At 39.4% G+C, this 15,132-nt stretch overlaps 1 protein-coding gene across 1 annotated transcript in view; it reads right to left on the bottom strand.

Annotated features, from left to right (window-relative positions):
- Tnfrsf21 (TNF receptor superfamily member 21) overlaps positions 1-15,132 on the bottom strand; it is a 66,156-nt gene that overhangs the window by 16,316 nt on the left and 34,708 nt on the right. Inside the window, exon 4 of the mRNA XM_047559421.1 lies at positions 2,948-3,213. Within this exon, the coding sequence (XP_047415377.1) occupies positions 2,948-3,213 (266 nt within the window). The remainder of the gene's footprint in view (positions 1-2,947; positions 3,214-15,132) is intronic.

The following is a 15,132-nucleotide window of genomic DNA, read 5'->3' as shown; positions in this document are numbered from 1 at the left end:
TAATCCAAAAGAAGACCTAATCCAAAAGAAAGGAAAGAGAAAAGAGGGAGAGAGAGATGAGACAAATAGAAAACAAACAGTAAGATGGTAGACTTAAACCCAAATATGAGAATTACATTAATAAAAATGTAAACCCACTGAAATACTCTAATTAAATGACGAAAACCATCAGACTGGAGTTAAAAGAACACCTTAAATATATAGTTATTACAAGAGACATTCTTTTAATAAAGATACACATACAAACAAAAAGGTAAAAGGATGGAAAATGAGATAACATACAATTTGCAATGCTATATTGTGTTTTTCTTTTCTTTTTTAATAACTTTGGCCAAATGCTTACAACTTCCAACCATCAGCCCACTACTCTGCTGCTTCCAAATGCTCATGCCCTGAAAGAAAAGATAGGATTCTAGAAGGCTGGTCTTATGTTAGACATTGACCTTGAAAGGAGAGAACCTGAAAAAAAAAAAAAAAAAACACCTGGTAACTCAAATTAAGGAAGATAGAGCCTCTGGATGTGTTAATTTTAAAATGGTTTATAGGACACCATGGTTAATAATGGACCAGCTGTTCTAGGCAAAGGTAACTAAAAGCCACAACAGAGCTACTTCTTTGGGTGGACTATAACAGATTCAATGACAGGAAAAGGCATTCACCAAAAAAAAAAAAAAAAAAAAAAAAGTCATTTTTACACATTAAGAGTCCACAGAACTCCTGAAGCAAAGTCCCCATTGCTCATCAATATTACAATACACAGGGAGTACAAAATTCATCATAAGATGCAAAGAGTAAACCTCAATTATGCCTCCTGCCTTTTGACTCTCTTGTCTGACTTAACAAATCTCTAGAGATAAACTATGGACAGTTTCATACTGTGCAATTAATCAGAACTGACAGCCACAAATCCATGCCTGTTGGTTATTAAAATTAGAGTAAGAACTGGATCCAGAATGTTGCTAGATAGTGATGTACACTATTATTAAAACATGGAAAAAGAAGCTTATTATTGCCTTGTCAGCATCCGTCATCACACACAGGGTACAGCAGAACCAAACAGAAAGCTAGAGGATACTTGCACACCACTGTTTCTCAGAATGTAAATAACAAAAAATAGATACTATTAGAATCTTTTTGTATTATGGAGGAGATAGAAAGAAGGAAAGGATTAAAGTGAATAAGAGTTTAGCATTTGGGAAAAGGGTGCTTTGTTTTCTAATTCATTTTTATTCATTTCCTATGATTTTTATGCTATGAATTAATCTCTTTGATATGTGGTCTCCTCTAATTCATTTTTCCTGGGCCCACCAGGGGTTTGAGTCAATCAGTCTCATTATCTTTCTTTTGGGCATCATCAAAGAGATCTGGTGATTTATTCCCAAGAATTTGAATCCTTTTTCAAGTCTGCTGCTGTCTTACCAGTCCTTCCCTTAAAATCAGCAGAATACTGGTTTGCCTCTGAATTCCCTTTATTCAAACTGCAAACATTTTATTTAATTGAAGGGTAAATCTCTCCTCTGCTTTTACCAAAAATCCAATTATTTAAAGGCTAGTTTTAGTTGCACATCATATTTATTGAGATTGTTTCTCAGAAATTCATAAGACATTGGTGTGTGACTTTCAATGTTTATACTTGGTCTGTTAGTAAATATTTTTTTCTGAAATTCCACATTTCCAAAAAGTTAAAAATATACCAGGAGCTTTAAAGACTGACTTCAAAGTCAATTAGCACCTATAAATTTTTATCCAAACAGTTGCATGGCTAAAAAAAAATCCCACCTGATGTGAATTTATTTCAGCAGTGAAAGAGAACTAACACTGTTGGTATAAAAACATAAAAACTTTTGGACTTCTTAGGTATATAAAATTGAGTCCCTTGATATACAAAATTTTGTGCAGAATGGTAGTGAACTAAGTTGTGGGAAAAAAATCTCTACCTAGATCATTGGAATAAAACAAACAGAGGGCCTTTTGAATCTCCAGTGGGTTTTATCAAGCCTTGGTGGCAGCATTTTCTTTTTTTTAGAAATACATTCCAGAAGTTTAATTGAAGTCTGTGAGAAATATGATCCAACACCCAATTCTATACTAAATTCATCACCTTTCATGGCAATATAATTAAAGAAGGGCTGTTAAATGAGTTACATCATGACATTTTGTTTTATTTCTAGTAAAATACATATAAAATAGGTTTACAAATGCAAATAACAGTAAAATTTTTAAAAGTCGATGTAACTTAACCTACACCAGGATTCACATCCAGTGTCTTGATTGCAAAGCCAGCGCTGTTGGTATAAATCACACTCTAGGATCCCCCCACCCTCACTTTCTATCTGATCTGCAGGACTGAACAACCAAGGAGGAGAACAGGTTCTGTTGCCACTGCTGGTAGCACAACCTTCATCCTCAAGACGTGAGAGCAAGCCTCCCTAACTAACCAACATGGGAGCACGCGCATGCGCGTACACACACACACACACACACACACACACACACACACACACCCTCTGGAGGAGGGAAGAGGATAGGGAAAAGAGATTTCCTTCTTGGTTTTGTCCAAAGAGTGTGATCAAAATGAGACTGTAAATTAGGTGATGGAGTTGATCTGACTGGCACAGTCTGATGTGGAACCAATCCCAAAGATAATAATTCTCAACTTGACTGCACACTGGAATCACTTGGAGAGTTTTAAAAAGTACCGATTCATAGTCCTTTTCCTAGAGGTTCTGATTTGACTGAATTGCGGTGGGGTCCAAGCATCAGAACTATTGAAAAGGTCCCTAGATGATTCTATGGACAACCATTGAGAACCCCAGCCCTAAAAGGTAGGGGTATGGATGTGTGTCCCTAAACACCTAACATCAGCTATTTTCCCCTGTCACTTGTACTTGACAAAAAGTGAGGAAAAGAGAAGTGAGTGGCAGAGACGCAACCAGGGCTACATTACCTGGGTGGTGTCTTCCATCAGCCCACGAATCTTTTCCACGACATCATTGCGCCGGTGCTGGCGCAGGGCGCTAATTAACTGGGCGAGGCTGGCCTCAGGGCCTCGGATGGTCCAGTGCTGCAGAGCTGCGTAGGCCCGCTCGTGGTCCGCTGTGTATCCGTTGGAGAAAGCGGCCACCTCCCTCTCGCTGGCATTGCACAGAAACTGATAGATATCCTTCCATTGGCTTCCCACTTGGGCTGCTACAAGCTTCAGGATGTCGATACCTACACCGGAGATCAAATAAAATAAAAACAAATTCAGAACAGGTATGCACTACAAGGAGGTGGCTTTCCTCATGCCCTGTGTCAAAGGTACCTGGCAAACGCAGCCCAACATGGAAACTAGTCAGATCCCTCACACAAATCTCATTGCCTGGTTTAGGGATGTAGTTCAAGGGTAGAGCACTTGCCTAGGGTGCAAAAGGTCCTAGGTTCAATCCCCAGTAACTAAAAAATAAATCAACCAACCAACCAGTGTATTAATTTAAAAACATTCACTTATGAAATGTGAAACCAGAAGAAGGATTAATCTTCTAAGTATAAAACATGAGCCCCAGAAGATGTTCTAAAAGCCAAACCCAATCAAGGTAATGAGAGTGATTCCTTTGTTACTACTAAATACAAATTTAACCAAATAAATTAGAGATCCCAGACTATAAAAGTGGTGACTTCATGAAATTCAGAAAAAAAAAATATAAGCTATAAATTAAGGCTGCAACAGACTTTACCTGGCCTTGTCTAGACAAAGAATGTGCAGATTTGGGGAATGGTGTCCTTTATGTCAACTGGCAATGTACACAACTGTTCCAAGCCAATAGAAGTGATTCTAGACTCTAGTTCTATGCTCAACAAGCAATGTTCTGGTCTATGTAGTCTTCTAAGTTGACTTGCACAGTTATTATAAAGATAAGAGCCAAAATAACATCACCATCATCATCATCATCATAGCCATTATCTTCCAGGTATTAAGATCAGGCATTAGCTCATTGAACATCTTTATAAGGCATTAATATTCCAATTGTACAAGTAAGCAGAAAAAACAGCTAGAAATGTTAGGCTGTTGGGCCAATATCACAAAGTTAGGTGGGTTGGGTACTTACCCCAGCTCACCAGGTTGGTAATCTGAATTGTCAAAGGTGTAACTAATATTAAAAGTGTTAATTTGTGCTACCTTCCAAGAGGGAGCATATTCCTTTGAGCAAATTACCCAGGCTGGTTTTTTTGCCAGGTAGCTTCTCCCCCCCCAGTAATTTAACATGCATTAGTCCCCCCTTATCCACAGAATACATTTGAAGTCTCCCAGTGGTTGTCCGACACCACAAATAATACCTAATTTTATAGTTTAATGCCTTTTTCAACTTCACTGGCACTTAACATGCATTGTGGCTATACTTTTGCAGTTTGAGGTGCAGCCAAAAAAAAACTAACATTGAATTTCTTTTGTCTTCTTCTAAATTTTACAGATAAAAGATTCATTCTCATCGTTGATCTTAGCAAATTAAGCATTATGATTTTCTCTCTTTATTAAGCAAAGAACCTTCACCTTTTCACTTAAAAGAAAGTGCTTGGGCTGGGGAGGTAGCTCAGCTGGTAGAGCGCTAGCCTCGCAAGCACAAGGCCCTGAGTTCAATCCCCAGTACCACAAAAAAAAAAAAAAAAAAGAAAGCACTTATGGCTTCTCTAGCTTATGTGAATTGCCAGTATTGCTAAGAAATGCAAAAACTGGGTAAGCAGAGGACTACTGTATTATTATGGATCATCACACTTGTAAATTCTTAATGTGAGTTTGTGGTCCCCACATCTGATGAATACAGGGCGAAATGCTGAAATCAAATCTCCAGATCCATAATGATAAGCGTTTGGCAAGAACCCTCTGACAGGTGGAACTCTCTGTGAGTAGCTCACTTTGGTGTCTCTGCATCTTCTCTCTACAATTGCAAGTTGTTTTTGCCTGTTTTATACATAAAGTATCCTCATGTGAGGGTTCTGGTTTTTTACATCAATAGGTGAGTGAATCCTCTAAATCCATACCATGTCTTTGAATGAGGCTATGCTTACATTCCCCAATACTGGAATTGTTAATGCTAACACTGTCTTAAAAGTATTCACTACATGTTAAAAAAAAGGGGGGTGGTCAAGTTCCAAGTGAGATTTAGGGAAGAAAGGAAAACAGGAAACTAAAGAGGAGCTTACCACTATGATTAATTGCATTTTTCAATTAACAAGCAGTTAGTGGGGTGGGGGTGGAGGGAGTGGATATTTTTTGCTCCCAATAATTGTTGAGGAAAGTATTTATAAAATGAACTATCAATTTTTGCCTAAGAAAAAGAACAAGAATACTGAAAATGGAGGATTTGGTGGTTCCTTCCCAAAAGTCCTTGCTGTACCACACAATCCTATTAGGTAGATGATTTGGAAGTGTCTAAATACAATATCCAAAAGCAGTTCTCTGAAAATTGTTTTCAAAAACTTTCTCCTTAACTGTAAAAGAATTGCTACAAATCATAAATTTTTTTCAAAAATACAGAATGTCACAAATCAAGACCTAATTGTAGTTTCACACTGTTTTCCCTACTTGATCCAGTTGCTTTTTAGTTTCGTAGCAATGTTCAGTCAGATGCAGAGCTTTTGATTTCAAGCAAATAGACTCCTCAAAACACCCAAGTGTTATTTAAAACCCTGCAGGTAACTGTATGAAACAAGCCAGCTCTTTGTGGTTATTGTGGTAGATTCTTCCCAACACCAAAAGTCTTGTTAGTCCCTGAATCTAATTTAGGTCAATTTGACTAAGACCCACAGTGTCTTACATGAAAACATGACTGCATTTTCTTGTAAGAAGGACCATTGCTTAAAACTTCATAATGCTGATGGCAGTGTGGCTTTGGGCAAACCACTAACTGTCACGTCCATTTCCTTATTGTACAATGGAGATACTGTGGTTGCTGGGAATGAGCTGATTAACATTTTCTATGCAGTTAATTTATTTTTGGAAGTACCCCCATCATTACAAATGCTACATATACACTGAGCACTAAAACTTAAGTCTCAATGCATTTCCAATACAAATACGCAGCCTTTATGGAGTAATTATAGAATTTAAAAAGCTTAACAATGGTTCCTTTTTCCAAAACCCAGTATTTATACTTTAAAAAAAAAAAAAAAGACACAAAATAAGGAAAAAAGGAAAAACACAAAAGAATGGATACAATGAGATTTTCCTTCAAATTAAATAGACTGGAAGCTGAATTTAAAGATTTCATCTTGTTCTCTTACTCAACTAGATCTCTCCTCTCTGGGACTATCCTGGGCCAACCATGTTCCTCAACACTGCCCTCTCCCATTGGAGAATTGAGAAATCAAAGACAGAGTAGGCAACCGCTCCCTCAGGAGATACCAGCCTTTCAACTTAATACATTATCACAAAACCCCGGTGGGGCGAAGAGCCTGAACAATCTGAACTAGCCCCTGAGTTGGCTGCACCTTGTCCCCAGTCCATCTCGACCAATATGTCAAGAGTATTTTTTGAGCTGCCCTGTGTGTTAGGCTATGTTTGCATAACTGATAATCCTCATGCAATCTGAAGGCAGAAAAAAATCATCACCAAGAAACTGAAGCAACACCAGGGAAACACAAATTTGTCAGAATGTGAAAGTGTTCTTTGTTAAAAAAAAAAAAAAATAGTTTTAGGTAATAAAGAAATACAATTATGGAGAAAAGCAACAAGGTAATTAACCAAATTGATACAATTACTTCTGGGGTAGGAGAGGGAAGGGAATGTACACAGAAGGGACCTCAAAGGTATTCATACAGTCCTATTTCCTAAGCTTGATGGTAGAAAAATGGATCTTCTTATTTTATTACTTTATTCAATATTTATTTCATTATTCCTTTTAAAACTATGTATATTACATATGCATAAACAGGTACATATACCATCACCTTCCATATCCACAGGTTTTATGCCTGTGGATTCAAACAACTGCAGATCAAAGGTATTTTTTTTAAATCATATCTGTCTGAACATGTACAAACATTTTTTGGTCATTATATTCTAAACAATATAGAATAATAACTAATTACAAAATATTTACATCATACGAGGTGTTATAAGAAATCTACAAATGATTTAAAATACATCAGAGGATGTATGTACATTAAATTACTATGTTGCAGTCAAGTACTATGCAATTTTATATAAGGGACCTGAACATCCTTGGATTTTGATATCCTTGTGGGGGTCCTGGGACCAATCCCCCATGCATAGGAGGAACCACTATATATTTAAGATGTATGTGTGTGTTTATATGCTTTATAAACACAAACTTTTAAGTGATTTATCTTATCAGTAAAAAATACCACGTAGAGGTTGGTGACTAGTACAAGGTCAGTCAGTTGCTTAGAGATGCTTCTGTTGTCATTAATGGAAGTGATGCAGTGGAGAAGCATAGTACTCACAGAAATTAAGTTTTCCCTTAGCCCGGTCATCTGATTTAGGCATGAACATGCTCTAGGCTGGCCGTAGTGTCTATGCTTCCTCCTGGTTTATTATTATTGACCAAACAGACTTAGGGCTGTTTTCTCTGGGGCTAACAAATTCTTTCCTTTTCACTAAAATAGTGATACCCTAAAAAAGGGGTGGGGAGAGGTTCAGAAAATTTTTTCTGCAATGACAATAGCAAATATTTGAGGCTTCAAGAACCCTGCACTCTGTCATGTCTTCTCCACCCTGCTGTAGCATGAAAGCAGCCACCCTATTCTAGCATGGAGCATGAAAGATCATGCATGCAAATGTGTATGGTTGGGTTCTAACACATTTTGATTTATAAGAACATGTAAACAGATGGATATGACCCACAAGCTACAGTTAACCAACCCCTGCAATTAGTAATGTGAAGACCATAGCCAGACTGTCAAATATCATAAACATTTAGAGAAGTATTTTGTTAAACACACACACACATGACAATGAAAGTTCCCACCACAATTATTAATTTATATGTGAAGTCACAGGAAGTGAAATGGAGACCACCTCTCTGGCAGGTGCTCTGGTCATCTGTCCCATCAGAGTTCCCAAGAGTTTTCATTAAGACTAGAGACAGTCACTGCGTGCTGAATTGGTCTAAACTGTTTAACTGAATGAATGCTTAGCCTCCATTTTCTTACACTGAAAAGTAACAAAACCCTCCACCCACAGAAGGGCTGATAGATAGGGGTATGCAGCCTAGCATTGCTTTTCTCCATGGTGCCAGGCCCTAGAGCTCTGGGTGAAATTTCTGAAGAAGTCATCAAAGAAGTCAAGCCCTATAAACTGAGGTGGTACTTGCCAGAAACTGAGGAGGTAGGTGGCCTTGGCTCCTGGGGAAAGGACGAGAACTGTAGTGGAAAGATCATGAATTTGGCCATTACAAGATTCAATTTCAAACTCCAACTCCATAACTTGTTAGTTGGGTGACCTTGGACAAATGATAACCTCTAAGATTTCAGTGTCCATGTAAGCAAAGTGGAATTACTACCTCTTGTCTGGCAGTATGGATAAGATTATGTGATTGGGTATTAAAAATGCCTGTCAGGGTTAATACTATGGCTCTCCTTCTTTTGCCCCCTCTATTTCTGCATAGAAGAGAATCACTGGGAGGATGCATCTAAAAGATGGGAGGAGTTCTGCATAGAGATGGTTCTTAGCATCAGGATCATAGGTGCTCACCAACAAAGCCCAGCAACAGGTTTCTGGCTTCCGTGCTTCATGGACCCTCACTAGTATGTGCCAGGAGGGGCACCATCACTAAATTCATCCACAGAACTCCAGTGTGGATAGAAAAGTGCTGCTGCCACCACCTCTACTGCATGCAGGGAATCACAACAGAATCAGGCTGACACTCGACCTGATCCACAGCAAGAGAGCGCAAGAATAGAGGCACAAGGTGATAAATGGTTATAACAAAAGAAATGGCATTTTCCAATGCATTCTAAAACCTTGAATTAGACATAATCTGGGTGACAATGCTAATTCAAGGATCACTTTTTAAAAGCTCAATGTCAGCTCTAGTATGCAAAAACGCTTCCTTCTCTTTTTATAAAAACCTGAATTGATCTTTATAATTAGAAGAGGTGTTGAAGTCCTTTCCCTTTTGGAGATAAATATCTGAAATGAGTGTCTTCAGTAAGAATCATACTACGGCTTTCTTTGGAAGAGGTATGAAGGACAGTGATTACGGAGCCAGAGGAGACAAAGGCTGTCTGTTATCACAGCACCCTAGATTTCATGGCCTGTAATCCAGTGTCACACAGAATGGATGCATCCAAGGGCTAAACATGGTTATAAACTTTTTGATGGTAGCAAAGCCATCACTTAAAAGGATTTAAGCATTCCCACTGTATCTCTCATACTCATTAAAGGTGATGTCAGTTCTCATTATTCTTCTAGAAAAAGAGGCAAAGTAATATAATGAGAAGATTCCCATGGAGGCAATTAACATACAACGTCCTCCCAGGACAGATGACTCCACAGTTACCCCATGCTGGTTTCTCAACACACACACACAACAGTCTCCTGAGAGCTACATGTGGAAAACAGTACACATGAGCCCAAGATGACTTCCCTTCCAACACCACCCCATCCTTCCTTGAAGGATGTGCTCATGATAGGCATGTGCCATGTCTATGGCTTGCAAACTGCAGATACAGGGGCAAGAATGGACACAAGACATACAATGTATGTACAGATCAACACATGTCAGGTTCAGAGACTGAAGTGAAAGCCTGGCTTCAGCATTCCTGGATTCACACCCTAATCTCTACCATGGTCCTGTCTTCAGAGATGCCCTTCTAACCATCTTCTCCCCAAGTCTCACATCCGCTTTGAATACCATTATCCCCAGCATCCACTGGAGCCTAGCCTATATTAGGAAATACAACCAATACCTTTGAATAAATGAAGAAATGTGAATGGAACCTGGGCTTCCTGGAACCCAGTTCTAGCACAAGAACCTCCCCCTCAGACAGTGCCCTCTTCCAACTGAGGGTGGCCTACCATACCCACTTTGGAGGCCAGAGCTCAGAGTGGAAAGGCCTTGCAGAGAGTCCCATTGCAGCACTTTCTGCTGAAGTTAGCTGTCTAGGCCGTGTCTGCCTGCCCTAATAACAAAGTAAGTGCTCCTAAAAGCAACCAGCCCGTGTGTACATGTGTTTCATAGAAACAGTACATCACAGAGGGTTAAGGAGTGGCATGTCAATAGGGACAACCCCAGTGTATTTATTACAAAGAAACTGCTTCATCAACACTGGGAACTTGGTAGGCCCCAGGTTAAAAATATGCCCTCCCTAGTTGAGGCACAAATGTTGAACAAACAGTTCACATTTTTTTAAAAAAATCTGAAAATGATTTCTGAATTAATCACTATCTTACTGAAGTTTCAATAGACAGTAATTATAAGCTCAGATGAATCTTAGGAGCTACAAAATAAAAAAACTGTGTAAAGATCTCTTAATGTTAATAGAAGGTTTTTCAATGACAAACTATCAAAACAGTAGAGAATTTTCCAAATGGAAAGAATAGATATCCCTAATGCTCTAAGGAAAACTAATAATCTTTTATCTCATTCCACAGGGGGAAAAAAAATAAAAAAATGTTTCCTTCTGTTTCCTTCTTATTCTGTGTAAGTCTGTTCTTTGAAGTTGTCCCAATTATCTAAAACTATTGATTGATTTATTCAACAAAAATTTATTGAGGGCTGGGGAGATAGCTCAGTTGGTAGAGTGCTTGCCTCACAAGCACAAGGCCCTGGGTTCGATCCCCAGCACCACAAAAAAAAAAAAAAAAAATTATTGAGTACCTATACTTTGTGCCAGACCCTGTTCTAGGCACTGGGGAGACAGCAATGAATGAATGCAAAGCAATTCATATATACATACATGTATATGTGTGTGTGTGCGTGTGTGTGTGTGTGTGTGTTCCTTTTCTGTGTAGACCATATTCTACGGGAGAATGTGGAAAGAATAAACAATAAAATACAGAATGTGGTCAGGTGCAGTGGCACACATCTGAAATTCCAGCAGCTTGGGAGGCTGAGGCAGTAGATTCTTATGTGCAAAGTCAGCCTCAGCAAAAGTGAGGCACTAAGCAACTCAGAGAGACCCTGTCTCTAAATAAAATACAAAAAGGTCTGGGGATGTGGCTCAGAGATTGAGTGCCCCTGAGTTCAACCCCAGTCCCCACCAAAAATAATAAAATACAGAGTATGTTAGTGAGGGGTGCTAATGAGGAAAATTAAGTAGGGGAAGAGGGCAGGGTGTCATGTGGAGAAGTGGCCTCACAGAGGGACATGTGAGTCAAGACTCAATGGAGTAAGCTATGCTGATATCTGGGGCAGGGAGTTTCAGGCAGAGGGAACAGAATATGCAAAGGCAGGGTGGAAGTTGGCAGGTACAAGTAGAAGCAGAGAAGGAAAGGTGTGGGCATGTGCAAGAAGGGCTGGTTGACTGCAGCAAGGGCGTGAGGGGGAGGGAGTGGTGGGAGTCACAGAATAAGAGAAAACTGGAAAGGAGGGCAGATCACATGAGGCCTTTTGGCTGTTACTCTGCATCCAAAAAAGTCACTGGCGATTTAAGAGAAACATGACACAATCTGACTGAACCCTTGAACACTATCATTCTTGCTATGTGTCAAGAATAAACTGGAGAGGTGCAGACAGAGATGGAGCAACCAGGTAAAGGGCACAGCATCGATGCAGGAGGGAGTGAGAAAGATTTGGGCCCAAGTGGAGGCTGTGCAAGTAGTAGAAAGTAGTCAACTTCTGCATATATGTTGAAAGTGGAAGTGATAAAATTTAAATGCACCAAATATGGGGTCAGAAAGAAAGAGAAGAATCAAGGATGACTAAGGTTTCAGATGGCACACAGGGGAGAATGGAGGAGCACTTTCCATGATGGGCAATGGATATACAGGTATGGTATGGAATTCAGTTTTATCCATCTTAAGCAGAAGCTTGACAGACATCTGGATCTGTCAACCAGACAGAAGAATATTTCCATTTTAAGTTCAGGTACAAGGTCCAGGCTGGATAGATGCACCTGGGAATTACCAGCGGACAGGTGGTATTTAAAGCCATGGATTACCAAGGGAGGGAGTTTATAGGTGGGAAAGAGGTGCAAGCATGAAGCCCTGGGGCTTCACTGTTTAGAAGTCAGGAAGATGAGGAGGAACCAGCCAAGGAGAAAGGGAAGGAACAGCCAGTGACACAGGAGGAGAGCAGAGAATGTATCATGTCTTGGAGACCAATAATGTTGCACAGGCCAAGTAGGGAAAAACAGAACAGAACACTGAACTTAGAGTTGTGTTGTCAGACAACACGGAAAAGAGGCATGACTGTGGCCACAATACAGCCATATTTCATTAATGCTAGTACAACTGAATGCATATTTTAACTTTCAGAGCTCTGTTCAATAGCCCCCACCCATTAGAGATGTATATAATAATATGTCTCACAATCAACTGTGTCACAGATTTGATGAAGCATAGTAAGAGTTATTATTTTTTTAACTTGCAAACTTGAACCCACCTATCTATTAAAATTTGGTGAATCATCACCAACCCAACACACTGAGTTCTATACATCCGCTACATTAGCCACAAACAACTTGTGAAGAACGATCGACGCAATTCCAGAAATTCTTCCTCCTCTGCAAAATATGCTTATATAATACCTGACCAGGTTGATTCAAGGACACACATTTTTAGGGATTTGTTTTTTTCTATTAGTATCTGAGCACTATGTGGGAGAAATGCTGATTTGTTTTTCAGTGAAACAGTTTTAAATTCAAAAACTCTTTAGATAAGCTATAGAATAAAATAGGAAATATGCAGTTAAAAAGTAAAAACATCTTTCTCCTAAAGCCTAGAGGAAGGTAGTCAGGGGTGGGTGGCCCTGGAAGGATAGCTACCTCTAACTCCCAAGGGCACAGGCCACATCTCTGGCTACTCTGCACAGGAGATAATGCTTTTGAGGCCTTTCTGTTGCAGTAGTTCTGTGTGCCTTAGAATTCCCAAACTCCCCAGGAGTTTAAACAGGAGGGTGCTGTCTGCTGGAAATGGAACGGCTGGAAGCGAACATGGAAAAGGCAATGGGGTGGGGGGTCTGGGGTGGAAAGCAGCCTAGCCATCCCCACCCTGTAAAATGACTGCAGTGGGCAGCAGCCTTGCGGCAGGAGGGCCAACACACTGCAGCCTCTGAGACAAAATGATCTGCTCCCTTTGCCCAACTTCCTGGTGTTTACACTTCAAGTCTACTTCCCATAGGAAATGTGGGCTGACAGACAGGATGACTGTCTGGAATTTTTAGTCAAGGAGTCTCTGGCAGAGGAGGAAGGGCTGGGGCTGCTGCTGCTTATTGCTGCTGCTGTCTGGTGCTGAGAAAACCACCAAGCTACAGTGATGTGAGTTCCGATCAGCACGACTCCATCACCTCTGACTACTGCAAGCAGGCTTCACTTTTTAAAACCTTTCAGCTTACAAATTTTTCCACCAAGCAATTTATGAAAAAGTAGAAAATCAGAGCAGCTTCTACAGAGGGAAGCTCTTTGTGGATGACGATTTTCTAAGTGGTTTATTTCAGAACAAGCTGGGCAAACTGGGTTTTGCTAAGGGAAATAAAATTTTTCTTGATTTGAACATGGTTTTAAAAAAACCACAGCAGGGTGGAGATGTAGCTCAGTGGTAGAGTGCTTGGGTGAGGCCCTGAGTAGTTTGATCCCTGGCACAAAAAATAAATAAATAAATAAATTAGAAAAGTCTAGCATCAAGTAATTGATGGAAAATCCAAATTCTTACGATCAAGGGAGTCAGACTGAAACTTGAATTTAAAACCTGGCACTCTTACTTCCTTGCTAAGAGACCTTGGGCAAGTTACTCTGTAACTCATTTTCCCCATTTGTAAAATGAGGACAACGTGGCCTTCCACAAGATTATTAAAATTAAATTAATATTTATAAATTACTGACAACAGGACATGGCACTCAGTAAGCATGATATAAGTTTTCATTAAAGTAGACAGTGAAAACGTGAACAGTAGCAGAAACCCTTCTTATAAGGCTAAAATATATAAAATATTATAAAATATATTTTAGTAGTCTCATGTGGGTAGTAGCAAACATCCTAACCTCACTTTAAAAAAAATTGAAGTACTAATTGAAGGTACTAATTTAGTATTCAGTTCCTAATACCTTCATTTCTGAACACTGCATATGGTGGTTTTAATAATTCACATGAAATGTTTCCTCAAGTCCTTCCTAAAACCTGGCTCGAGACTTTATTTATATTGTTCAAATATATGCAGGGCCTAGGTTCCAGTTGCTTAACACCTGTCACCTAACCACTGCAAACCCTGGGAAATGTTTATACAAGAAACAAACACAATTCTACTCCCACAGTTGTTCTGCATGGCAAATCAGCTGCACAGCTGGACTGGATCTTACTGCTCAGCCTGGAAAAGAGGAAGGTGGCTGCAGAGCTGCAGATCTAAGAGATACATTTTCTTAACAACTCCCAATAAGGTCAGTTCTCCCACAATAAACCAATCCTAAAGGAGAAACTGCACTTGGGAAAGATAGGAAACTTTTTCTAATCCTGTTCTTGGGATTCATAAAGACCTAGAACTGAGAAAGAAGCTGTTACTGAAAAAACTATTTCTCCTTGCTTGCTATATAAGGTGGGGGTGATGTTATGTTTTGCTTTGCTTGAGCAGTGAGTTGTAAATAGAATGGAAGAAATAACAAATATTATCACCAAAAACTCAAGACATAAAACATAGCTCAATTCAATAACAATGTCTGAACTTTTAAAATAAGTGCACTAAGCAAATTAAGTCCTGGTTCTTAAGAAGTATTGTTCCTCTAAGAACAGTTTTACATACTGTTTGGGGCATGAAAGTCATGCAAATAAAAGGTTGGACCAACGAGCCAGCTGGTCTGTGCTTACTCTTTTGAGTTTCAACCCTGACATATGAAAGGGCTTTGGTTGTGAATTCTATTTCAGGATCTGTATCACTGAAGGATTTTACAATGGAAGGAGACATTAAAGAGACATTGAATTAAGGACTTTATGATACAGGTCACCAAAACCAAGCCCCACAAGGACCTTCCCTTTGCTTC

The sequence above is a fragment of the Sciurus carolinensis genome, chromosome 7 (assembly GCF_902686445.1).
Source record: "Sciurus carolinensis chromosome 7, mSciCar1.2, whole genome shotgun sequence".
In the NCBI taxonomy this organism is placed as follows: domain Eukaryota; kingdom Metazoa; phylum Chordata; class Mammalia; order Rodentia; family Sciuridae; genus Sciurus; species Sciurus carolinensis.
The sequence above is the reverse complement of the archived record's forward strand: the minus strand, read 5'-3'. Positions and strand labels throughout refer to the sequence as shown.